General features: G+C 42.5%; 1 protein-coding gene across 5 annotated transcripts in view; it reads left to right on the top strand.

The window, feature by feature from the left end:
- The window catches only part of lrp1aa (low density lipoprotein receptor-related protein 1Aa), a 187,080-nt gene that overhangs the window by 49,500 nt on the left and 109,631 nt on the right, over positions 1 to 27,949 (top strand). For 3 of the 5 annotated variants that reach the window (XM_049471909.1, XM_049471911.1, XM_049471913.1), the window contains exons 3-15: positions 3,367 to 3,504; positions 3,593 to 3,712; positions 5,155 to 5,283; positions 5,758 to 6,018; positions 18,867 to 19,029; positions 19,138 to 19,360; positions 20,700 to 20,889; positions 21,005 to 21,148; positions 22,566 to 22,805; positions 23,774 to 23,954; positions 24,121 to 24,355; positions 25,928 to 26,117; positions 26,284 to 26,409. In XM_049471909.1, the coding sequence (XP_049327866.1) occupies positions 3,367 to 3,504; positions 3,593 to 3,712; positions 5,155 to 5,283; positions 5,758 to 6,018; positions 18,867 to 19,029; positions 19,138 to 19,360; positions 20,700 to 20,889; positions 21,005 to 21,148; positions 22,566 to 22,805; positions 23,774 to 23,954; positions 24,121 to 24,355; positions 25,928 to 26,117; positions 26,284 to 26,409 (2,340 nt within the window). The remainder of the gene's footprint in view (positions 1 to 3,366; positions 3,505 to 3,592; positions 3,713 to 5,154; positions 5,284 to 5,757; positions 6,019 to 18,866; positions 19,030 to 19,137; positions 19,361 to 20,699; positions 20,890 to 21,004; positions 21,149 to 22,565; positions 22,806 to 23,773; positions 23,955 to 24,120; positions 24,356 to 25,927; positions 26,118 to 26,283; positions 26,410 to 27,949) is intronic. The other 2 variants (XM_049471912.1, XM_049471910.1) reach the window with 1 other exon arrangement.

The following is a 27,949-nucleotide window of genomic DNA, read 5'->3' as shown; positions in this document are numbered from 1 at the left end:
TTCAACTACACACTTTGTTTTTACTATGGGTGCTTGAGCTACTGAGCTCTGAGATTTACCCTTCTAAAGTCTCCAATGCTCCACCAGCTGCTCGCGTTCCATAAAACTGAGCCGGATCCTCTTTCAGAGGCTGTACATGCAACGTAAATATGTAAAGATGCGTGACGTGGCCAGAAGAACTCCTGCGAAAAGCGACCCGACACCCCAGTTTTTAGAATGAATATATCAGGCTTAGCAAGGATGGTCGATGATTCAGTACACTGACGCCATTAAACACAATATTTTATATTTTCTCCACTCAGAAATGCTTCTGCTTTAACTGGGTTCTCTTTATCTACTTTTAGGACTTGTGTAACAACGTTTTAGGTCCTACTTATGCAGAAATATTTGCAATTCTAATGGGTTCACAAATTTTTAAGCAGCACTATATCGGCTTATTCCAAATTAAAATTTCCAGCAGAACCACAGTGTTCTTATAATGGAATTGCTCTTCTCAGAAATCAGATGAGTCATTATGTCCCAGTTCTGACCCACTCTTACACCTTCATCTGGCCCATTTACCACCAGGGAACGATGGCAGTGACTTTGTCTGAATCTGGGTGCTGGAGTTTCGGCCCAAAATAGAAATTCAGTGCGCTGGTACCGCTGTGACAGTGTTGGGCCAGTAGTGGACCATATTTGGTCCAGAATCGAGGGTATGTGGGTTATTTTATTTCTCCACTAAAGCGATATGAGGAGCTCACACCAGAACTCCACATTTAGAGTGTAGGTGTAGTTTCCCTCAGAACGCTCAGCCTGGTGCTGCTTTTGAGTGAGGTGTTGTGTTTTGAGCTGTATCTCCTGAAGCATGGGTTCCTCAGAAATCAGCACCACTAGTGGGTTTTGGGAAAATCTGAGTAAAGATACTATATGTACTCCAGAATCAGTGAGAGAAATTTGGGGGTTAGACAGTTGTAGTTGTAGTCCCGTCCTCAGAAGGTGCTAGCTGTGCTAACAGTGCTACAGAGAGCACTAGTGCTAAAGCTCTAGGTTCAAATCCCAGCTCAGGCCGTTGTGTAAAGACTGTGTAAAGGTCATGGTGGTGTTTACTCTCAGAAGCATTATTTCAGATTTATTTTCAGAGTAGGCTGATAGAACTAGGGTTTATATGTCTAATAGTGCTTGGACCCCAATGATTGACGATTGGACCTGTATTTAAAATGTTGTTGCTGTGTGTGTTGTGTGTGTTTAGGCCTCAGTTCTGGCCCCAGGCCTCAGTGTGTGTTCAGGCCTCAGTTCTGGGTTCTCTGGTTTCTATGGGTTCTGTTAGAGTAAACAGTGAAAAGTTCTGCTTTAGCACTTCCTTTATTCCAAGTTTTAAAAAAGCCCAGATTTTTCACTCTCACAGTGCCAACCAGCCGACTCTTCCTCCTAACACTTGCCTATTTATTCCCTCTCTTGGTCTCTCTCTCTCTCTCTGTCTCTATCTCTCCCTCTCGCTCTGTCTCTGATGGTATTATCTTTTTTCTGTATTTTTATTTCTTTTTCTGCTTCTCTCGTCTCTTTTTCTTCTCCATATATTACTCAAAATTAGGTCATCAGGTGTGTGTGTGTGTGTGTTTGTGAGAGAGAGTGTTTGTGTGATTGTGTGTGTGTGTGTGTGTGTGTAAGAGGGAGAGAGAGAGAGAGCCAAGAGTAACAGTGTGGTTTTCGGGTCGAGCTGAAGAAGAAAAGACCCTTAGTTCAGCACTGCGTCAGACAGAAACCCTGAACCCACTGCTCCATCACACTCTCACACACTGTCTCACACTTTCTCACACTTGTCACACACTGTTACATAGTCTCACACCATCTCACAGTTTCACACAATGTCTCACACTGTCTCACACCATCTCACACTGTTTCACACACAGTCTTACACTGATTTACACACTGTCACATAGTCTCACACACTGACTCACACTGTCTCACATACCGTCTCACACTGTCTCAAACAGTCTCACACACCATCTCACTCTGTCGTACACACTGTCACATAGTCTCACACCATCTCACACTGTCTCACACACCATCTCACACTGTCTTTCGCACTGTCTCAAACACTGTCTTACACACTGTCACATAGTCTCACACCATCTCACACTGTCTCACACACCATCTCACACTGTCTTACACAGTGTCTCAAACACTGTCACATAGTCTTACACCATCTCACACTGTCTTACACACTGTCTTACACACTGTCACATAGTCTCACACCATCTCACACTGTCTTACACACTGTCACATAGTCTCACACCATCTCACACTGTCTTACACACTGTCTCAAACACTGTCTTACACACTGTCTCAAACACTATCTTACACACTGTCTCAAACACTGTCTCACACACTGTCTCAAACACTGTCTCACACACTGTCTCACACACTGTCTCACACACTGTCTCAAACACTGTCTCACACTTTCTCACACACTGTAACATAGTCTCAAACCATCTCACACTATCTCACACAACATGTCACACACTGTCTCACATACCGTCTCACGCAGGATCACACACACCATCTCACTCACCATTTCAAACACTGACCCACATCCTCACACACTATTTTCACACACCGTCTCACACAGTCTCACACACCTACTCTCACACACTGATTCACCCTTTCCACACAGTTTCACACCTGCTCACACAATGATGCACATTGTCTCAGACACTGTCTCACACACCGATTTACACTGTCCACACATTTTCACACACTGTCTCACACACCAATTTACACTGTCCACACATTTTCACACACTGTCTCACACACCCTCTCACACACCCATTTACATTGTCCACACAGTTTCACACACCTACTCACACACTGTCTCTCACAGCGATTTACACTGTCCACACAGTTTCACACACCTACTCACACACCAATTTACACTATCTCACAGACAATATCATGAACAGGTAGATTTGTCCCACCAAAAAATGATACCACATAAAAACAGGAACTGTTTAAAGAAACTTTTATTTTGAAAGCATGTTTTGGCAGTGTTTTGTGCTGTGTTGGTTGTGGCTCTGGGTCTTTCTTTGTGTTAAGACTTCTGTTCAGATTTAGCATGTAACCACTGCAGCTTTACTGACTTCAGCTTTCACCTCCGTCAGTGATGTCAGTGATGAGAGCAATGATTAGCAAGGATGACAATACTACTGTATAATGTCTTGTTATGGTAACTGTTGTCAGAAAGATATATGTATTATTATCTATGAATATAAATTAGATGTTGCAAAAATAATTTATTTTCAAATAAGTATAAAGTGCAATTCATTCGCTGGATGATTTACAGTGTGTCTGATATGTGTATCTGATGGGTTCTGCTCTGTCCCTCAGGTCCGCACAGCCACGTCCCACAATGCCCACCCAACGAGCACCAGTGCCAGGGAACCGACCTCTGCGTCCACATGAGCAAACTGTGCAACGGAGCGCCCGACTGCCCGGACGGCGGAGACGAGGGGGCACACTGCAGAGGTACACACACGCACACACACACACACACACACTTAAATTCATGCAGTCATAGAAATTCTATATTAATCTGGCTGTTCTATTATTCCAGAGCTCATCTCCAACTGCACTCTCGCCGGCTGCACCGACAAGTGCGCCCTCACCCGGACCGGACCGCTGTGCTACTGCCGGACCGGCTACGAAATTGGCCCAGACGGAAAAACCTGTAAAGGTCTGTCTTTCACCACCAGCATTCTGTACACTTGCACCAGTATTCTAACTCTCAGTAGTATTCCATACACTCATACCACGATTCCATACACTCGCACCAGTATTCCATACACTCACACCAGTATTCCGTACTCACACACCAGTATACCATACACTCGCACCATGATTCCATACACTCACACCAGTATTCCATACACTCGCACCAGTATTCTATACACTCGCACCAGTATTCCATACACTCGCACCAGTATTCCATACACTCACACCAGTATTCCATACACTCGCACCAGTATTCCATACACTTGCACCAGTATTCCATACTCTCACACCAGCATTCCATACACTCGCACCAGTATTCTATACACTCACACCAGTATTCCATACACTCGCACCAGTATTCCATACACTCACACCAGTATACCATACACTCGCACCAGTATTGCATACACTTACACCAATCAAATCAGTATTCCATACTCTTGTACCCGTATTCCATACACTTACACCGGTATTCCATACACTCACACTAGTATTCCATACACTCTCACATGTATTCCATACACTCAGGATTCCATAAACTGGCACTAGTATTCCATGCAATCACACTAGTATTCTATACAATCATACTAGTATTCCATACACTTGCACCAGTATTCCATTCTCACACCTTTATTCCATACACTTGCACTAGTATTCCATACACTCACACCAGTATTCCATTAACACCCACCAGTATTCTATACACTCTCACTAGTATTCCATACACTCACACCAGTATTCCATTAACACCCACCACTATTCCATACACTCTCACTAGTATTCCATACACTCACACCAGTATTCCATTTACACACACCAGTATTCCATACACTCTCACTAGTTTCCCATACTAAGACCATTATTCTATATACTTGCTCCAGTTTTCCATATGTTTGCACCAGTTTTCCATACACTTGCACCAGTATTCCATACAATCGCACCAGTATTCCATACACTCCCACCAGCATTCTGTATATTTGCACCAGAATTCCATACACTCACACCCATATTCCATACAGTCACATCAGTAGTCCATACACTTACACCGGTATTCCATACACTAGCACCTTTATTCCATACATTCTCACTTGTATTCCATACTCACACCAGCATTCCATTCTTTCACACCAGTATTCCATACTTTCACACCTGTACTCCATACACTTGCATCGGTATTCCATATAATTGCACCAGTACCCTCCAATTAAAAATGTGTCTTTATTGTCCAATGAATGACCTTTATGTTTGGACAAATAGAAATGTATGACCTAAAATGAACTCTTTTTATATTGACTTAAAAAGTAAAAAAAAAACTCTCTTTGTAAAATTGCTGTTTTGGAGATACATGTTTTTTATTGCACAGCGACAATGTACTGTACTGACTGTGTGTGTGTGTGTTATCAGATTTTGACGAGTGTACTCTGTACGGGACGTGCAGTCAGACGTGTACGAACTCGGACGGGTCGTACTCCTGCTCCTGTGTGGAGGGATACCTTCCTCAGCCGGATAATCGATCCTGCAAAGCCAAGAACGGTAACCACACCCCCTGCTGCGGGAGGCCCCGCCCATCCCAGAGTACTGCAGCTCAGGATAGGTTCAGTCAGTATAGTACAGCTCGGCTCATTAGATCCCACACCTGCAGAATCACAACCAACAGAAGCAGGAGTTCAGTCTCAATTAATTATGAGTAACATTTCCTTTGATTTCCTTTGATTCCAAAATAACAAATTTTATAACAAATAATAAATTTAAATATGACCTTAGGCTAAATTGTCATTTAAAGCTAGGTCTATCAGAATTTTACTGGAAATAATTTACCTTTTTTCTGGACTTTAGATTTCAAAGAGAAGATCTATATAAATAAAGATTATTAATAAATAAATAAATATTTGTGGTTTTATATACATTTTATATTAGTCTGTTGGGTTAACTAGCTGACCAGCTGGTCTCCCAGTATAACCAGTATGAGCTATAGTGTGACTGTTGAACCTGTTGGCTGTTCTCCAGTTCCTGTGGATCGCCCCCCGGTTCTGCTCATCGCCAACTCTCAGAACATCCAGGCCACGTCTCTGAGCGGCAGCAGCAGCAGCTTCCTCTACACCAGCACCAAGCAGACCACCGCCATGGACTTCCTGTACAGCCAGGAAATGGTGTGCTGGATCCACGTGGGCGACACGCCGGCCGGCACCCAGCTGAAGTGCGCCAAAATCCCCGGCCTGAAGAGCTTCACGGACGAGCGGACCATCAACATCTCCCTCAGCCTACACAGTGAGTACCGCCTTAATTACCATACTGTACCATACAGTGAGTACCGCCTTAACTACCATACTGTACCACACAGTGAGTAACGCCTTAACTACCATACTGTACTACACAGTGAGTTCCGCCTTAACAACCATACTGTACCACATAGTGAGTTCCGCCTTAACTACCATACTGTACCACACAGAGAGTACTGCCTTAACTACCATACTGTACCACATAGTGAGTTCCGCCTTAATTACCATACTGTACCACACAGTGAGTACCGCCTTAACTACCATACTGTACCACACAGAGAGTACTGCCTCAACTACCATACTGTACCACATAGTGAGTTCCGCCTTAACTACCATACTGTACCACACAGTGAGTACCGCCTTAACTACCATACTGTACCACATAGTGAGTTCCGCCTTAATTACCATACTGTACCACACAGTGAGTACCGCCTTAACTACCATACTGTACCACACAGAGAGTACTGCCTCAACTACCATACTGTACCACACAGAGAGTACTGCCTTAACTACCATACTGTACCACACAGTGAGTACTGCCTTAACTACCATACTGTACCACACAGTGAGTACCGCCTTAACTACCATACTGTACCACACAGTGAGTACCGCCTTAACTACCATACTGTACCACACAGAGAGTACTGCCTCAACTACCATACTGTACCACACAGAGAGTACTGCCTTAACTACCATACTGTACCACACAGTGAGTACTGCCTTAACTACCATACTGTACCACACAGTGAGTACCGCCTTAACTACCATACTGTACCACACAGTGAGTAACGCCTTAACTACCATACTGTACTACACAGTGAGTTCCGCCTTAACAACCATACTGTACCACACAGAGAGTACCGCCTTAACTACCATACTGTACCACACAGTGAGTACCGCCTCAACTACCATACTGTACCAGACAGAGAGTACCGCCTTAACTACCATACTGTACCACACAGTGAGTACCGCCTTAACTACCATACTGTACCACACAGTGAGTACCGCCTTAACTACCATACTGTACCACACAGTGAGTAACGCCTTAACTACCATACTTTACTACACAGTGAGTTCCGCCTTAACAACCATACTGTACCACACAGAGAGTACCGCCTTAACTACCATACTGTACCACATAGTGAGTACCGCCTCAACTACCATACTGTACCAGACAGAGAGTACCGCCTTAACTACCATACTGTACCACACAGTGAGTACCGCCTTAACTACCATACTGTACCACACAGTGAGTACCGCCTTAACTACCATACTGTACTACACACTCACTGTACCATACAGTGAGTACCACCTTAACTACCATACTGTACCACACACTCACTGTACCACACAGTGAGTACCGCCTTAACTACCACACTGTACCACACACTCACTGTACCACACAGTGAGTACCGCCTTAAATACCATACTGTACCACACAGTGAGTATCGCCTTAACTACCATACTGTACCACACAGTGAGTACTACAGTAATTACTGTTCTGTGCTCAGTTAGTACTACAGTAATTATTTCACAGTGCATAGTGAGTACTACAGTAATTACTTTACAGTGCACAGTAAGTACTACAGTAATTACTTTTTACAGTGCGTAGTAAGTACTACAGTAATTACTTTACAGTGCACAGTAAGTACTACAGTAATTACTTTACAGTGCACAGTTAGTACTACAGTAATTACTTTACAGTGCACAGTTAGTACTGCAGTAGTTACAGTACTCTACTGTAGTAATGGAATAGTTTGTAATCAGTAATGTCACTTTAAGCCATGACATGTCTAAATCCTGTAGAAAAACACACCTAAATACATTACAATAGACTGCAGTGGATCTGGAGAAAGGAAAATCAGCTGAAACTGCAGAATTGATCTTTTATTGAGATCGGTATTGATCTGTGATCAGTGTGTGCTGGGATCGTTGCTGCAGCACAGAGAGGAAGAGCCATTGCTGCCTTGAAGGAGATCTCCGGTGTAAAATGGACTTTTGTTGTAGTAAAACATGATAAAAAGTACTAACCTTTGATGAATAGTAGCTCCACAGTTCCTTACTAGAATTCGGAGAGCCCTGACATTTAAAACGAGGCATTAATAACTAATTAATAACTAAGTGCACAAGAAGCTACTTAAAACCCACTGTTTACATCCCATAACGCTAGCTTCAGCTCTGTGCACCGCCATTACTGTACTGATAATGACATAGACATATATACATAGATTCCACACAGCCTGCCTCCTGGCACCGGCTGCTACATTACACTATGATATGGAGGTGCTACACTATGCTATGGAGGGGCTACGCTACTCTATGGAGGCGCTACGCTACGCTATGGAGGTGCTATGCTACGCTATGGAAGCGCTATACTACGCTATGGAGGCGCTACGCTATGGAGGTGCTATGCTACGCTATGGAGGTGCTATGCTACGCTATGGAGGCGCTACACTACGCTATGGAAGTGCTATGCTATGCTATGGAAGCGCTATACTATGCTATGGAAGCGCTATACTGTGCTATGGAGGCGCTACACTACACTATGGAGGTGCTATGCTATGCTATGGAAGTGCTATACTACGCTATGGAGGCGCTATGCTACGCTATTGAGGTGCTATGCTATGCTATGTAAGCGCTATACTACGCTATGGAGGCGCTATACTAGCTATGGAGGTGCTATGCTACGCTATGGAAGTGCTATACTACGCTATGGAGGTGCTATGCTACGCTATATAAGCGCTATACTACGCTATAGAGGTGCTACACTACGCTATGGAAGCGCTATACTACGCTATGGAGGTGCTATGCTACGCTATGGAGGTGCTATGCTACGCTATGGAAGGGCTATACTATGCTATAGAGGTGCTACGCTACGCTATGGAAGCGCTATACTACGCTATGGAAGGGCTATACTACGCTATAGAGGTGCTACGCTACGCTATGGAAGCGCTATACTACGCTATGGAGGTGCTATGCTAAGCTATGGAGATGTAAACAGTGGTTTTAATAAGCTTCTTGTGCACTGTTTAAGTTATTAATGCCTCGTTTTAAATGTCAGTGCTCTCGGGATTCTAGCAAGGAGGTGTGGAGCTACTTTGAGCTGGATAACGGTGGAAAAACAATTTATCGGGCAAATTATGTCTCATGTCACCCAGTCTAAGGGTGTTTGGACAAACACTGGAACTATTCTTTCTGTTCATATTGGTGTGCTATTCATCAAAGGTAAGTACTTTTTATCATGTTTTACTACACCTATAGTCTATTTTACACCGGAGTTCTCCTTTAAGAATGTGTGTGTGTGTGTGTGTGTGTGTATGTGTGAGGTAGGTTTAGGATCTCAGTTCTGCTGAGAGCAGTGGGTTCTGGGAAGGTTCAGTGGGACGGTGGGTCGGCTCTCTGTTAAAGGGAACGCCCCTTTCCGGCTCTGTAGGGGGTTTGGGTGGAGGTGAAGGGGCAGTAGGTGTGTGTGTGTATCTGTGTGTGCGTGTGTGTGTGTCTGTGCTGTCTGCCATGCTGCTGGTGTTTACATTCCCTCAGAGTAAAGACCCTCAGAGTAAAGCGTGCCCACTGCATTCCACACACACCACACACACACACACACACACACACACACACAGTTAGTACACTCCTGTGTCTGTGCTGTAAACTGGTGACTGTGCGCGCATACTGAAAGTGTGTGTGTGTGTGTATGAGTGTGTGTGTATGAATGGACATAGCTGTGGTCCAGTGGAGCAGAAACTCGAGTCGGAACACTGGGGGCATTAATTGACTCATTGAGGTTTTATGGCGTGACTCTAACAGAGGCGTCAGTGTTTCTTCGGTTCCTCAGTGAGTCAGACTGAACCGTGGAGCCGCCAAACCCGCCACCATACTTTATTTATACCTTTAAATATACTGTACATCTACACACACTCATCAGCCAGAACATTATGACTGTATAGAGCGCTGTTCCTCCTCCATGTGCCACTAAAATAGCTCCATCTACAGGCTACTGACGGAGGTATCTGTGGTATCTGCCACGTTAATGATGTTCCAGCAGATACTGTAAGCCTCTTCATTACCTTTTCACCTGCTCTCCACCCCTTTCCACACGTTCTCTACCTGCTCTCCACCCTCTCTCCACCTGCTCCGTATCTATACATATTCTCCATCCCCTTTCCACATGTTCTCTACCTGCTCTCCACCCACTTTCCCTCCTCTCCTCATCCCCTCTCCACCTGTTCTGTATCTCCACCAGCTCTCCACCCCCTCTTCACCCTCTCTCCACCATCTCTCCACTTGTTCTTTACCTTCTCTTCACCCACTCTCCACCCTCTCTCCACCTGTTCTTCACCTTCTCTTCACACACTCTCCACCCTCTCTCCACCTGTTCTTCACCTTCTCTTCTCCAACTCTCCACCCTCTCTCCACCTGTTCTTCACCTTCTCTTCACCCACTCTCTCCACCTGTTCTTCACCTTCTCTTTGCCAACTCTCCACCCCTTCTCCACCCCCCTCTACACCCACTGTCCACCCTCTCTCCACACCCTCTCTTTCTCTTCACACACTCTCCACCCACTTTACACCAACTTTACACCCTCTCTCTACCTGCTTCTCCTCTCCACCTACTCTCTACCCTCTCTCCACCTGTTTTTCACCTGCTCCCTCATCTCCACCTACTCTTCACACATTTTCCATGCACTTTACACCAGCTTTCCATCCTCTCTCCACCCCCTCTCCACCTTCTCCTCATCTCCACCTACCCTTCACACACTCTCCACCCACTTTACACCAACTTTACACCAACTCTACATCCTCTCTCCACCCCCTCTCAACCTGGTTCTCATCTCCACCTACTCTTCACACACTCCCCACCCCCTTTACACCAACTTTACACCCTCTCTCTATCTGCTCCTCCTCCCCAACTATTCTCCATCCTCTCTCCATCCCCTCACCACCCCTGTGTTATGTATTCTCTTTTGGGAAATGAAATATTTGCTGATGATTTGCTGTTGATTACATCCTGTGCTCATTTATATTTATTTATATATATTTAATGCAGCATCCCAGTGTGTTTGGAACTGGTGAAACTTCTATTTACAGCATTAGCAGATGCTCTAAAAGAGCTTAGTCACGCTGTGGTCCAGAGAGGGGCGGGGCTTAATGTTCTAATGATGTTCTGTATTAGTGTGAAGTCAGACTTTCAGAACTTTCTTTAGAGTCCGGTTCACGGTAAACCCCAGCCCGGCCGCCGTGTGCCGGACTGAGCGCGATGTAGTCTCTGATCCGGCCTCCTGAATGAGCTCGGTCTGTAGTGGGAGAACTCCGGTCCAGCTGTTTTAGAACCGGCCCGGTTTCGGCGCTGACGTCTGTGTGGTGGTGAGTTTGTAAGGTTGCCATGGCGCCACGTGGTCGGGTCACACAGGAAATGATGTTTGCAGTGATTCAGAACCTCGGCATGCCGTCCAGATGTTCTCTCTCTCTCTCTTTAACTCCACACCTCACTCGACCCCTCCTCCACCCTTCCTGAAATGTACTGAGAAAAGTAAAGGCAGTGGTTCTGTCTAGAACCGTGGCAACTCTTTAAGTTCTTTTAATGCTTAAACAGATCCGGGTCCGGTCAGTGGAGACTTTCTTGGAGACGGATTCTTTAAGATTAGATTTCTATGATTCTGCACAGAACTAAAAGGGTTCCTGACTGATTAAGGACTGAGAGAACCCAGATTTAGTTTAGTACAGAGTTCTGTTCTGAAACACACACACACACGTACACACTCCTGAGTCTGCTGTTTCCTGCAGGAAGAGAGAGAGAGAGAGAGAGTGGGACGGGACGAGCGACGCTGGGCTGTGTTTACATTGCGGCCGAGAGGGAACCATTATCCCTGTCTGAGACAGTGTGTGTGTGTGTGTCTGAGACTGTGTATGTGTGTGTATGTCTGAGAGAGTGTGAGTGTGTGTGCGTTTGTAATGACTGAGTTCTGTTCAGGTTTATATATATATATATATATATATATATATATATATATATATATATATATATATATATATATATATCCTGCATATATAAAGTATCTGTTTTCCACACTGAGGTGTTGACAAGAAGAACCCATACGCTGGTTCTTTTCTTTACGGTTCTCTGTGTATTTTATAATACGCAGTTACTCTTTATAAACTTGGAGTACTGGTGTCTGTATGTCTGACCAGACTAGGAGGAAACATCATTACGCACCAGTAAGACCTGCTTGCTTCACCCTCAGAAGAGATGTGGCCCCAGTAGGGTTCTATAGACGGGTGCTGTTAGAAACCCTTTTTAAACCCTTTTAATACACAGCTCCTGAAAAAATAAAGAGACCACTTCAGTTTCTGAATCAGTTTCTCTGATTTTGCTATTTATGGGTATATGTTTGAGTAAAATGAACATTGTTGTTTTATTCTAGAAACTACGTATATTATCTTGTTATTTTTTGCAGAAAATGAGAAATGGCTGAAATAACAAAAAAAATGGAAAGCTTTCAGACCTCAAATAATGCAAAGAAAACAAGTTCATATTCATAAAATTTTAAGAGTTCAGAAATCAATATTTGGTAGAATAATATCTTGGCATGTTCTCCTCCACCAGTCTTACACACTGCTGTTGGATAACTTTATGCCACTCCTGGTGTAAAAAATCGAGCAGTTCAGTTTGGTTTGATGGGTTTTGTTCATCCATCTTCCTCTTGATTATATTCCAGAGGTTTTCGATTTGGTAAAATCAAAGAACTCATTATTTTAAGTGGTCTCTTGTTTTTATAGAGCTGTAGTTATAATGTTTGTTTTTGGTTTTGTTCAGAACTCCTACTTTTTAAAAATGTCCTCTTCGAGCTCTTCATTCTTTTTGCTCTTAAAGCTTCTGACTCCTGTTTACGGCTTTTCATTGTTTCGGCTCTTTATGCTTTAAGCTGTTCATACTTCCAGATCTTCATACTTCCAGCATTTCATACTGTCAGTCTTTATGCTTCCAGCTTTTTGTATTAACATCTCTCCTCCACCAGTCTTTCACACTGCTTTTGGATAACTTTATGCCACTCCTGGTGCAAAAAATTGAGCAGTTCAGTTTGGTTTGATGGCTTGTGATCATCCATCTTCCTCTTGATTATATTTCAGAGGTTTTTAATTTGGTAAAACCAAAGAAACTCTATTTCCAGAGCTGTAGTTAGTTTTTGCTGTGTTTGTTTTTAGTTTTGTTCAGAGCTCCTGCTTATTAAAAATGTCCAGTTGCCAAACTGAGTTACAGAATCAGGATTTATTAAGAAGTGAAGTAAGCTAAGCGAAGGGGTCGTGGGGGCGTGGCTTTTTGACAGTTGGCCATGCTTGGTACAGACGTTTCCGGACAAGCCTCTTAACGGGTCATGTGCTGGAATCGGCTCATGCTTCGTCACCGTCGACGTTCGTAGCGTTGTATTGCTTTCTTCTCGTCCTTTACCCTCTGCCTTGGGTTCTGGATTAGCCATTAGCCTTCGCTCCTCTGCCGGTTCTGAAGGCCCGTCTTGTTTTTCTCGCTCAGTCATGCGCCGGCCGCTCAATGTCTTTTCCAGCTGATATTTGTCGCAGAGCTTTGTGAACTCCTGGCAGTGGAGAGTGTATGGGGGGACGGGAAGAGAGTGTAGGGTGGGGGCTGGATGTTTGGTGGCTGCTCAAAGAGCTTTAAATCTTTTCAGAGCTTTAAAAGTTTCAGAGAGCAGGGAATTAAACTTCCAGAGCTTATCATCTCTCTTTAGAGACCTGTTGAGTATTTTCAGCATTTCTGACTTTTAGAATCCCGCCAGGAAAAACGACCAAAAGACCAACTGTAAAAATGTACCCTTCACTTTCCAAAAATAAGTCTGTTTACTCGCTGCAGTCAGGTCTGTACAAGTGTCTTTGAGGTAATGGAAGGAGGTGCAGAGTACATATTGGTATTAAAGTTCTGTCTCACACTTTCAGAGCTGAGAGACAGTTCCCCCAGATCCACTTTTCATCTTTCCAGCTCTTCATACTTCCAGCTCTTTATTTCTCCATCTCTTTATTCTCCTAGCTCTTTATCTCTCTAGCTCTTCATACTTTCAGCTTTTTATTATTCCAGTTCTTCATACTTCCAGCACTTTATCTCTCCAGCTATTCACCCTTACAACTCTTTATCTCTCTAGCTCTTCATACTTCCAGCTCTTTATCTTTCCAGCTCTTCATACTTCCAGCTCTTTATCTTTCCAGCTCTTCATACTTTCAGCTTTTTATTATTCCAGCTCTTCATAATTCCAGCTCTTTATCTCCCCATCTCTTTATTCTCCTAGCTCTTTATCTCTCTAGCTCTTCATACTTTCAGCTTTTTATTATTCCAGCTCTTCATACTTCCAGCACTTTATCTCTCCAGCTATTCACCCATACAACTCTTTATCTCTCTAGCTCTTCATACTTCCAGCTCTTTATCCTCCCAGCTCTTTATCTCTCCAGCTCTTCACTCTTCCACCTCTGTATCTCTTTAGCTCTTCATCTTTCCATCTCTTTATCTCTCAGCCCTTCATACTTCCAGCTCTTTATTCTACCAGCTCTTTATTTCTCCATCTCTTCACTTTTCCAACTCTTTATCTCTTAGCTCTTCATACTTCCACTTCTTTATTCTCCCAGCTATTTATTTCTCTAGCTCTTCACTTTTCCAACTCTTTATCTCTTAGCTCTTCATACTTCCACTTCTTTATTCTCCCAGCTATTTATTTCTCTAGCTCTTCATGCTTCCAACTCTTTATCTCTTCAACTCTTCATACTTCCAACTCTTTATCTCTCCAACTCTTCATCCTCCTGGCTCTTCTTCTTGCTCCTAACGCTTCTGGCTCTTCATTAGTCCAGCTCTAAATACTTCCAGCTTTTCATGCTTTTTAACTTACAGCTATTTATCGCTCAAGCTCTTCCTACTTCCGGCTCTTCATACTTCCTGCTCTTTATCCTAATAGCTTGTCATACGTCTAGAGTTTCATGCCTTTAACTTTTTATGAATCTGTCCAGCTCTTCATCCTTCCAGTTATGTATACTTCCAGCTCTTTATGATTCTAGCTCTTTACCCTTTCGACAAATCAAAGAATGTGAGGAAAAATAGAGAGCGGAACCACAGGATATCTTTAGGGTTTGTGTACTAGAGCAGATTCAGCTGATGTGTTTAGTTAGAAATGTTGGAAGGTTTTCAGGGTTCCACTCTGTTCCACAGATTCCTAATAACGTTCCTGTGTTTATCAAAAAGGGCTGAAGTGTTTTAGTATCCTGGAATGCACAGCAGAACATTCAAAACCAGGCCTTTACCTCAACCTCTGAGCTCTGATTCATTGGTCCGTTTGGTGCAGTGAAAGCTGCAGCAATAAAATTCCATCGGGCCTCTCGGGATTTGAGGACGGCTGGATGAAAGATGTTGTAAAAGGAAAGCAGGACGTTCTTCAGTTCTTGCGTGAGGCATCTGATTGTACTCAGAACTGCAGGAGACCTAAGTGGGCTGAGTTCTTTAGATCTTCCCATTTTCTTTTTATTTTCGGTGCCTTTTTTTAAATCGAGGCACTGCTGAAGAGTTTGTTTGTTGAGTTTGTACTGCTCGACCCGTCCTTCACCAAGCTGGGTTTAGCTGGGTTCTCGGTCAGTGCAGCTGGAAAAGCTTAGAAGGGACAAGGTTCTAAAGAAAAGAGCGCTTTTGGGGATTTAGCCCTCAGTGCCGTAAAGAGCCGAACGCTAGAGTGGTAGCCAAGTTTCCTTCTGTAGCTATCACATGTCTCACTCTCACTCCTGCAAGAGAACCTAAGTGTGAATGTGATGTAAATGGTGTAAATGGTGCAAATGGTGTAAAGGGCTTTTATTGTTCTCGTTTTCTGAAAAACTTGATCCCGGTTCTGTACAACTAAGAGAATATCAGATGTTGGAGAGGAAGAGGTGGAAGTGCAATAACACACAGAATGTCCAGAGATCCTCATCCCCGGGGAGGGGGGTCAGAATGGCAGGGGGTCAGTGAGGGGGTTGTTTTAAGGTCAGAACTGGAGGTCGTGTTGGAAGTCGGGGGCCATTTTTATCCTCCAAAGTGAAAAAAGTGATAACCCGCAGTTAGCCACGGCGGTTGCAGCTATTAAAACAGAGTGAACGCTGTGTTCTATATACTGTACAGAACCCTAAGAGAGAGAGAGAGAGAGAGAGAGAGAGAGAGAGAGAGAGCGAAAGAAAGGCAGAGAGACCGTAGTGTTAATACTGTGAATATTGACACAGTTCTCTTGCTTAGCCTTATCCTTTATTGTCCACCAATCTTTTAAATACATTTATTATTTATAAAAAATAAAGTAGCCTAGCTTACTGTAAAGCTTGGCATGCAGTTATGTCTTAGTCAGATATGTAAATGATGACAGCTGTGGACTGATTAGACACTGGGGGCCTTATTTTAGTGATCTATAGGCAAGCAGTCAACTGTGCACGGCGCAGCTTGATTTAGGGCGTGGCAATGTGTCTTTGCTATCTTAACAACGAGAAAACTACACCTTGCTCTGATCAAAACGAGCCAAAGGCATGTACTAATTCTCCTTCATTACTATTCATTAATCGTGGTTGTGTTTTGGGCGTACCATGAAATAAACCTAAATTAGCATGTCACTTATCAATCCCTTTAAGATACAAGAACGCTCTGACTTGGGCGGATTGGTATTTTTATTATGTATTCTCTTTACTGTTGATGCAAAAGTTGGGTGTCTGCCAAGCAGGAGTGTATGTGCTTTAAGCACATGTAGAGCTTCTGCATTGCAAAGATAGCAATGAACGTCTAAATGATGACTGTTTCTTGTCTGTCTAGGTTCATTTCAGTCAGTGGCACACTGTGATTAAAACCAGGGTTATTCCACCAAATATTGATTACTGAACTCTTCAAACTTTGTGAATATGAACTTGTTTTCTTGGCATTATTTAAGATCTAAAATATTAGATCTGAAAATGTTCTAAATGACATTTTAATTTGGATATTGGGAGAAATGTTGTCTATAGTTTGTGAAATAAAACAACAATGTTCATTTTACTCAAACATATACAGTACCTATTCAGAAACTAATTCTGAAACTGAAATGGTCCCGTAGCATAGTGAATTAGCTGCAATGGCTAACGGCTAGCTGACGACGCTAACTGTATTTCCGAGCTGAATTAATCACTGTTTTTTAATAACAGATTGATTTCTTAGTGCTGGCTAGTGTTGGTAGGATCTGTGGTTTGATATTCGATGTGGATTATGGCTGTAGTTATTTTGATATTTATGAAGTTAGTTTTTACATTCACAATGCCGGAATGCAGCTCTCTGCTCAATGCTAGCTAGGCTAATAGACTGCAGATCTTAATGGAGATGGCTAACGGCTAACCGGCGACGCTAACTGTATGTCCAAGCTAAATTAATCACTGTTTTTTTTTATAAAGATTGATTTCTAAGTGCTGTTGTTTGATATCAAATGTGAATTATGGCTGTAGTTCACTTCATTTAGTTATTATTACATTCACAATGCCGGAATGGAGCTGTTGGGCTAATCCTAGCTAGGCTAACAGACTGCAGATATTAATAGAGATGGCTAACGGCTAACTGGCAATGCTAACTGTATTTCCAAACAAAATGAATCGCTGTTTTTAACAACAGATGGGTGTGTTTGTGCTGGTTCGTGTTTGTAGATCCTGTGGTTTTATAGAATATGTGGATTATGACTATAGTTTACTCCAGTGTGTAGTTAATACCTTTACCAACACCAGAATGCAGCTGCCGGTTTAGTGCTAGCTAGGCTAACAGACTGCAGATATTAAGGGGGTTGGCTAATGGCTAACTGGCGATGCTAAACTGTATTTCTGAACAAAATTATCACTGTTTTTAATAAACAGATGGGTGTGTTTGTGCTGGTTAGTGTTTGTAGATCCTGTGGTTTAATAGTATATGTGGATTATGACTATAGTTTACTCCAGTCTGTAGTTAATACTTTTACAACACCAGAATACTGCTGTCAGTCCGATGCTAGCTAGGCTAACAGACTGCAGATATTAATGGAGATGGCTAACGGCTAACTGGCGATGCTAACTTTGTTTTTTTAAACAAATTAATCACTGGTTTAAACAGTGCATGGGTGTGTTTGTGCTGGTTAGTGTTTATAGATCCTGCGGTTTTATAGGATATGTGGATTATGATTATAGTTTACCGCAGTCTGTAGTTAATACATTTACCAACACCAGAATACAGCTGTTTTGTTTTTTTTGTAGACAAACAGCTAAAGTTTACTCAGTCAGCTGCAGACCGAAGCTGCTGGGGGTTCAGGGTAAACTGTGGAACTGGAATCTGGATCAGTGATGTGTATTGTGTTTACGTTACAGCAGGTGTTTTTGTGCAGCTCAAGCTGCGGACTGGATTATGGATCGGTAAATGGATCGGCCGCGGTCACCCGATATCCGATTCGTTAAATTACGTCAATAACGCCCCCAATACTGATATTGTTTCGGATTGGTCCCATCTCTATTTTTTAAAAGACCCTAAATATGTGCAGTCCTCCTCTCTCAGACTCGCCACCAGACAACTGACAACAAGCCCAAGGGACTCTTATTGGTGTAGTGCTGCATAGTCACCCAGAACAGGAATTTAACCCTTGACTCCCACATAATGTGGTATCTCACTGGCAGGTATTGGTGTAATCCACTGTGCCACACTACCACTGTGCTACACTACCAGAACCACACAGAACCGCTCGTATATAAGCTCAGATTCAGGCTATAATCACTGTGTATGTCTGGTACTGATCCCCACTGGTACTGATTCCTCACTGAGTGGGTCTAAGATGGTCTGAGGTTCTATGGATTCTGTGTGCAGATGTAGAGCAGATGTCGATTGATTGGCTGACAGGGAATTTTTACTTCGTGGACGACGTGGACGACCGGATCTTCGTGTGCGATAAGGATGGAGTTACGTGTGTAACGCTGCTAGACCAAGAGCTCTACAACCCTAAAGGCATCGCACTGGACCCCACCATGGGGTAGGTATCCCAACACTTTTGTCCATACAGTGTATATATATGAGTGTGTGTGAAAGTAGCCATGTGTATTGATAACATATCCGGTATGTATTTTGTGTTTTTAAACAGGAAAGTGTTCTTCACAGACTACGGTCAGATCCCGAAGGTGGAGCGCTGCGATATGGACGGACAGAACAGGACTAAACTGGTGGACAGTAAGATTGTGTTTCCTCATGGCATCACGCTGGACCTGGTCAACAGGCTGGTGTACTGGGCCGATGCCTATCTGGACTACATTGAGGTGGTGGACTATGAGGGCAAGAACCGACACACCATCATGCAAGGCCTGCTGGTGAGGGAACTCTATAATCATACTGTCAGTAGAAAAGGATTATTAGTCGACAGAGGAGACAGAGGAGTTCCTTCTTTCTACTCTGTTATCATCTCTAACGATTTTCAGCTTTGATGTTAATCAGACCTTAATGACTATCAGGCCTAACCATGATCATGTCTGATGATCACCAGCCTTAACGGTTATCAATCCCAATGATGATCAGCTCTAACAATTATTATCTCTGATGATCACCAGCCTTAAAGTTCATTGACCCTCATGATTATCAGCCCCAACGATGATCAACCCTAATAATTATCAGCCCTAACAATTTTCATCTCTAGTGAGCACCAGCCTTAAAGTTTATCGACCCTAATGTTTATCAGCCCTAACAATTATCATCTCTGATGATTAGCAGCCTTAATGGTTAACAACCCTAATGTTTATAAGCCCTAAGTATAATCAGCCCTAATGATAATCAAGCCTTAGAGATAATTAGCCCTAACAATGAGCATCCCTAATGATTATCAGCCCTAGCATTTCTCATCTATGATGATCATCAGCCCTAATGATTATCAGCCCCAATGATTATTAGCCCTTATGTTTATCAGCCCTAACAATTCTCATCTATGATGATCATCAGCCCTAATGATGATCAGCCTCTAATGGTCATCATCCCTAACAATTATCAGCCCTAATGATTATCAGTCCTACCAATTCTAATCTATGAAAATTATCAGCCCCTTACGATTATCAGCCAGAATGGTTATCAGCCATAACAATTCTCACCTGTAATGATCATCAGCCCTAATGATCATCAGCCCCTAATGATTGTCAACCCTAATAATGATCAGCTCTACCAGTTCTCATCTATGATGATCATCAACCCTAATAATAATCAGCCCTTAATGATTATCAGCCCCAACGATGATCAGTCATAACAATTCTCATCTATGATGATCATCAGCCCTAATGATGATCAGACCCTAATGATCATCAAGCCTAATGATAATCAGCCCAACGATTATCAGCCCTACCAATTCTTATCTATGATGATCATCAGCTCCAATGACTATCAGCTGTAATTATTATCAGCCGTAACGATTATCAGCACTAACAGTTATCATCTCTGATGATCAGCAGCCTTAACGGTTATCAACCTTAATGTTTCAAATGCTAATGAGTTCCAGAGTTCCTTCCTCTCACTCTTAGGGAATGGTTCTAACACCAGCGCCGTTGGCTCACTCAGAAGGTTCTCACTCGGACAAGCTTTCAGTACAGCTGCCATGGGACAACGCTAGCTGTGAAAGTGTGATTATTAATATTGATAAATCTGAATCTGTTCATTTCTGTGTTTCAGATTGAGCATCTGTACGGACTGACAGTGTTCGAGAATTATCTCTATGCCACCAACTCTGACAACGCCAACATGCAGCCCAAGACCAGCGTCATTCGGGTCAACCGCTTCAACAGCTCAGACTACCAGCTGGTGACCCGAGTGGATAAGGGCGGAGCCCTGCACGTGTACCACCAGAGACGACAGCCCCCCGGTAGTGTGCTGTCCAGTCTGATCCAAAACAACCTGGCATAAAACCTTTAGATACAGAACCACAAAATTACACCTCAAATGAATGGACAAATAGAAATGTTCTCTCTCTCTTTCAGTGCGGAGTCATGCATGTGAGGCGGATCAGTTCGGTAAGGCGGGTGGTTGCTCTGATATCTGTCTCCTGGGGAACAGCCACAAGAGCCGAACGTGTCGCTGCCGCTCTGGATTCAGTCTGGGCAGTGATGGCAAATCCTGCAAGAGTGAGTGACTCATAATTCTAATGATAATCATCCTTAACCATTATAAGACCTAATGATTATCAGGCCTAATAGTTATGTTCTCTGAGGGTCATCAGCCTTAAACATAATCTTCCCTAACAATTTTCTTCTTTGATGATCATCAGTCATAATGATAATCAGCCTTAATGTTTATCACCCCTAATGATTTTTATCTATAGTGATTGTCAGCCTTAACGTTTATCAGCCCTAAAGATAATCAGCCTTTAAGTTTGTCTTCTCTATCAGTTATCATCTATAACAACTGTTAGCCTTAATGTTTGTCTTCTCTAATGATTATCATCTATAACGATTGTCAGTTTTAATGTTTATCAGCCCGATAATCAGCCTTAATGTTTGTCTTCTCTATCGATTATCATCTATAACGAATTTCAGGCTTAATGTTTATCTGATAATTTCCAGCCCTAAGGATTATCAGCCTTAATATTTATTTTATGATTATCAGCACTAAGGATTAACAGCCTTAATGTTTATTGTCTCAGATGATTATCAGCACTAAGGATTATCAGCCTTAATGTTTATCATCTCTGATGATTACCAGCCCTGAGGATTAACAGCCTTAATGTTTATTATCTCTGATGTTTACCAGCCATTAGGATTATCAGCCTTAATGATTATCAGTCCCAATGATTATCAGCCCTAACAGTTATCATGTGTGATTGTCATCAGCCATAACGATTATCAATCTCAACCCTAAGAATTACCAGCTTTAATGTTTATCTGATGATTTACAACCGTAAGGATTATCAGCCTTAATATTTATCTGATGATTACCAGCCGTAAGGATTAACAGCCTTAATGTTGATCATCTCTGATGTTTACCAGCCATTAGGATTATCAGCCTTAATGATTATCAGCCCCAATGATTATCAGCCCTTACAATTTTTTATCTCTGATGATTATCAATCATAACGATTATCAGCCTTAATGATTATCAGCCATATCGACTATCAGCCACAATGATTATCGTCCTTAAAAATGATGATCTCTGATGAGAATCAGTCTTAACAATGTTTAGCTGTACTGATTTACAGCCCTGTTGGTTTTTGTGGGTCATGCTGGGTGAGTGTTTGATGGAGGGTGTTGCTGTTAGTAATCAGTAATCTGAGAGTCCTGGAACGCTGCGTTTTCCTTAGTGCTGATTTTTCCTGTCAGGCGAGACGTTTCTGGGGGAACCTTTTTTTCGCTCCGTCCATCATTGTTAAGTGTGTATGTTTACAGGAACACAGTGTGGAGGGTGTGTGTGTGTGTGATCAGAAAATAAACACAATAAAACCTGCTTTCCTCTGGAAGGTCTGATCTCCTCAGCATGCTGAGAGGTTATTGGTTGAGTGTTTATTAGACTGTGCAGAAGTGTGTGTGACTCATTTATACTCTGCAGAACCCGATCACGAGCTGTTCCTGGTGTATGGCAAGGGTCGTCCCGGAGTGATCAGAGGGATGGACATTAATCCGAAGGTTCAGGACGAGTACATGATCCCCATAGAGAACCTGATGAACCCCCGAGCGCTGGACTTCCACGCCCAGAGCAACTACATCTACTTCGCCGACTCCACCAGCTACCTCATCGGTCGGCAGAAGATAGACGGGACAGAGCGGGACATTATCCTGAAGGAAGGAGGTGGGTACAACCTGCTGGGCTTCGGTCCTGATAGTATAGATGTGTAGTGATGACAAGTCCAGGTCCAGAACATAAAAATCTACCCAGAGTTATGCTCTTAATAACTGGGAAACCCTGCTGCAGCTTGGCTAACGATTATCAGTCCCACTTATTAGACCTGACTTAAATAACACCTGGTGATTATTAGTCCTAATGATTATCAGCCCCAGTGATTATCAGACCTGATGATTATAAGCCCCATTGACTATCAACTCCTATGATTATCAGCCCTAATTTTATTAGACCCGATGATTATCAGCCCCCGTTATTATCAATCCCAATGATTATCAGCCCTAATTATCGTTAGACCCGGTGATTATCAACCTCAATGATTATCAGCCCTAATGATTATCAGCCCTAATGATTATCAACCTTAATGATTATCAGCCCCAATAATTATCAACCCCAACAATTATCAGTCCCGACGATTATCAGCCCCAATAATTATCAGCCCTGACGATTATCAACCTCAATGATTATCAGTCCCAATGCTTATTAGACCTAATAATTATCAGACCTGACAACTATCAGACCATAAGATTATCAGCCTCAATGAATATCAGCCTCAATGATTATCAGGCCTATTTATTATTAGACCTGACGATTATCATCCCCACTGATTGTTAGACCTGACACTTATCAACCCCAATAATAACCCCAACACTAATGATTATCAACCCTAACAAGCATCAGACCTAATGTTTATCAGACCTGACTGTAACGTAAATATATAAAAATTTTGCTCTGACTGCAGGGTGGTTCTGCTGCCTGGAGCGGATTTTTATTTTTGGTTCTGGACTTTTGCATTTGTCACCCCTGTGTTTAACTGCCCATGCAGGAGACACCTTAGACACATCTTCACTAGTTTCTTTAGGACTGATAGAACCTGTGGTAGAACCACTGTCCCTCTGTCTTTTCCCACCCCTCAGGTATTCACACAGTGGAGGGCATTGCTGTGGACTGGATGGCGAACAACTTGTACTGGACCGATGATGGACCTAAAAAGACCATCAGTGTGGCTCGGCTGGAGAAAGCTGCCCAGACCAAGAAAACCCTGATTGAGGGCAAGATGACCCACCCTCGTGCCATCGTGGTGGACCCGAAGAACGGGTACAGAATTTATATTGAAAATCCATTTCCACTAAGGAAACCAGATTGATGGTTTGATGGGGGTTTCATGATTTTTGTTGAGTTAAACTAAGCTAAGCTAAGCTAAACTATGAGTAATCTATGAGTTAAAAAGGCTCTTCTCTGGTTCTTTTCTTCAACTTTTTAGCTGGATGTACTGGACAGACTGGGAGGAGGACCCCAAGGAGAGCAAGAGGGGTAAAATAGAGCGAGCCTGGATGGACGGAACCAACCGCAACGTTCTCCTGACCTCTAAGACCATTCTGTGGCCGAACGGGCTGAGCCTGGACATCCCGCAGGGTGTGCTGTACTGGGTGGATGCTTATTACGATCGAATCGAGATGGTGTACCTGAACAGCACTGAGCGCAAGGTCAGCACATCGGTAGATATCAGCCTTTCTTAACTGACACACTGTTTACATACTGTTTATACAGTTTACTGTAGAGCTGTTCATATTTTTATTAAGTTTTAATCAGAACAGAACCTCCAGCGCTGCCACTATGATCAGGAGCTCGCTGGTTCGAATCCTGTTCATGCAGCTTGCCATAGGCTGCCTAAGCCCTGAGAGAGCACAATTGGCCTTGCTGTCTCTGGGTGGGTAGATGGCGCTCTCTCTCTTCCCACATCACTCCAAAGGGTGATGTTGATCAGCACAAAGCGTCTGTGAGCTGATGTATCAGAACCGAGTCGCTGCGCTTTCCTCCGACTTCACATGTATCGGAGGAGGCATGTGCTAGTCTTTACCCTCCTGGGGTTGGGCCATCACTAAGTGATAGAGAGAGTCCTAAAGAGTGGGTTGGGTAATTGACCTTGTAAATTGGGGAGAAAATGAGATAAAAATTTGAAATAGTGGAGGGATACATGAATGCAACAAATAGTTCCCAGAGAAAGCCAGTTAGATCATCATTGTCATTATTAGGGCTGGGTATTGTTTAAAAATTTTCAATATCGGTACCGGTACATACCTTGAATTCAGTACCGATACCCAAACAGTACTTTTTTTTATAACTTTTTCAAAATTGCAATAAAAAAATTATAATTATTCTCACACAACAGATTAAGTTAACAGCCGACATCTCATTTTCCAGTTTTAAAGAATTTGCAAAATTAAACTATACAGCTCTAAAAAAATTAGCACACCACTTCAGTTTCTAAATCAGTTTCTCTGATTTTGCTATTGATAGGTATATATTTGAGTAAAATGAAGATTGTTGTTTTATTCTATAAACTATCGACCACATTTTTTCAAAACAAATATTGTCATTTAGAGCATTTATTTGCAGAAAATGAAAAATGGCTGAAATAATAAAAGAGATGCAGAGCTTTCAGACCTCAAATAATGCAAAGAAAACAAGTTCATATTCATGAACAAGTTTTAAGAGTTCAGAAATCAATATTTGGTGGAATAATCCTTCAAAATTTGGTGGAATAATCCTTGTTTTTAATCACAGTTTTCATGCATTTTGGCATGTTCTTCTCCACCAGTCTTACACACTGCTTTTGGATAACTTTATGCCACTCCTGGTGCAAAAATTCAAGCAGTTCAGTTTGGTTTGATGGCTTTTGATCATCCATCTTCCTCTTGATTATATTCCAAAGGTTTTCAATTTGGTAAAATCAAAGAAACCTTTTTAAGTGGTCTCTTATTTTTTTATATATTAGTGGTGTCAATTACTTAAAAATTAATTAAAATCATGATCATTTTTTTGAATGCTGGAATTTCCTTGTATTATTGTGAGGGGACGGTAGTACAGAGACATTCTGCTCTGTGTTTTTTTGGTATCGAATTCTGATATCCAGCCCTAGTCATCATCATCATCATCATCATCATCATCATCATCATCATCATCATCATCATCATAATTCCATATAAGCCTGAGTGTAGGTTCACTGCTGTAATAATTAGACCTGTGTTCACTGAAGAGCTGCAGTATTAAACATCTCCTCCTCTCAGACCGTCTATGACGGAGAGGAGCTGAACCACGCCTTCGGACTCTGCCACTACAAAAACTTCTTGTTCTGGAACGAGTACCGCAGCGGCAGCATCTACAAGCTGGACCAGGACACCAAGACTGTGACGCTGCTGCGCAACGAGCGCCCGCCTATCTTCGAGATCCGGATGTACGACGCCCAGCAGCAGCAGGGTACGGTTTACGATTCCTCTCGCCGTTCTCTTCCTGACGTTCTCATCTCACCTTCTGCTGGTGGTCTTGATGCAAAAGCTCTTGTTCTGATTCAAACTTTAGTTCTGGATTCTGTACTGTGTTTGTGTGTGTGATGGTTGTGTGTATGTGTGTGTGTGTGTTACAGGTACTAATGCGTGTCGGGCGAATAACGGCGGATGCAGCAGTCTGTGTTTGGCAACTCCAGAGGGCCGATCCTGTGCCTGTGCTGAGGACCAACTGCTGGACCCGGCCGACAATGTCAGCTGTAAAGGTAACACCAGCGCTAGTATTACATACAGTACTGTGAAAAAGTATTTGCCCACTTTCAGATTGTTTTTAAATGAATTTTAAAATGTCTAGTTGTGTCTCTAGTATGAATGAATGACGTGAGACGATTTTTTATGAAAAAAAGTGCTCAGGTGTTTTTATTTAGCCCTGCTTTAGATCACTGAATTACAGATCTCTGAAGAAAAGCATGTTTTGGCTCTTGCTCATGAATATTCATACATGCAAATAGATCGACTCTGATTGGCTAACAGCACTGCAGTAGAGAACGCCTACCTGCCCTTAAGCCCACAGTCAATTTTACAGCTCTAAAACTCAAAGGATCTAAAAAAGAATGTTTTTTTTTAGAAATACAGCTTTAGTTATAAAGATATAGCCCTTAGTGCTAGTGCTAATTTAACCCTTAAACTTCACTTAACGTCAGACATGAGTGGCCCCGCGGGCAAGAAATTTTATCATGTTTATTTATGTGAACGGCGCCCACTTTGACCGGTGTTCTGTCGCGTTGAGCTACCTTGTCAAACCGTGCTTCTCTAGTGTAAATTTAAGTTCACTGTACAACATGGAATCAACCGGAGATCCGATTCAAACCTACAGTTACTTACACAAGATAGTTAACGCTAACTACCTCTGTATACAGAAGCTGTAAACAGAGTAAATAGAGCTGTTTGCTCCTCCTGTGGGCGGTCCTGAGCCGAGGTGGGCGAGGCCATGAACTCACTGGGTGACGTAGACACCTAACGTCTCTCTGATCAACTCTTATTTCTGGGTATTTTCTTTTATTAGCTACTGCAGACAATGGAAGCTGAGGAACAATTCAATATGCAGCATTCATATACAACTCAGAGAGACCTATTCTATTTCACAAAAAACAAGAAAAAGTGGATTTTAGCAGAATGATGACCTGAGTAAATATAAAAAGCAGTTTTTAAATGATGATTTAATTTATTAAGGAAAAAAGCAATCCAAACCAACTCGATCCTGTCTAAAAGTGTAACTGAATGAACTGTTATTAACTATAATTTTTGAAAAGCTGGCCTATCAAAATTACTCCGAAAGGGCATGGAAAACTCATCCAGGAGGTCACAAAGGAACCCAGAACCACATTTAAAGACCTGCAGGTCTCACTTGCCTCAGTTATGGTCAGTGTTCATGATTCAATAATAAAAAAGAGACCCAAAGGCCCGTCTCACATTTGCAAACAAATATCTTAATGATCCCCAGGACTTTGGGTACATTTTCTGTGAAATGACGAGACAAAAGTAGAACTTTTTGGAAGGTGTGTGTCCCGTTACATCTGTTGTAAAAAAAAAAAAACTAACACAGAAAAAAAAAGAACATACTAAAAGTCAAACATGGTCTGGGCTGCTTTGCTGCTTCTGGACCTGGACAGTTTGCTGTTATTGATGGAACCAGGAATTCTGCTCTCTACCAGAAAATACTGCAAGAGAATGTCCTTCCCTCTGTTCATGACTTTAAGCTCAGGTGTACTTGGGTTCTGTAGCAGGACAATGATATGCTGTGGC

This window comes from Astyanax mexicanus, chromosome 24 (assembly GCF_023375975.1).
Source record: "Astyanax mexicanus isolate ESR-SI-001 chromosome 24, AstMex3_surface, whole genome shotgun sequence".
In the NCBI taxonomy this organism is placed as follows: Eukaryota; Metazoa; Chordata; class Actinopteri; order Characiformes; family Acestrorhamphidae; genus Astyanax; species Astyanax mexicanus.
This window is presented reverse-complemented; position numbering and strand designations above follow the sequence as displayed.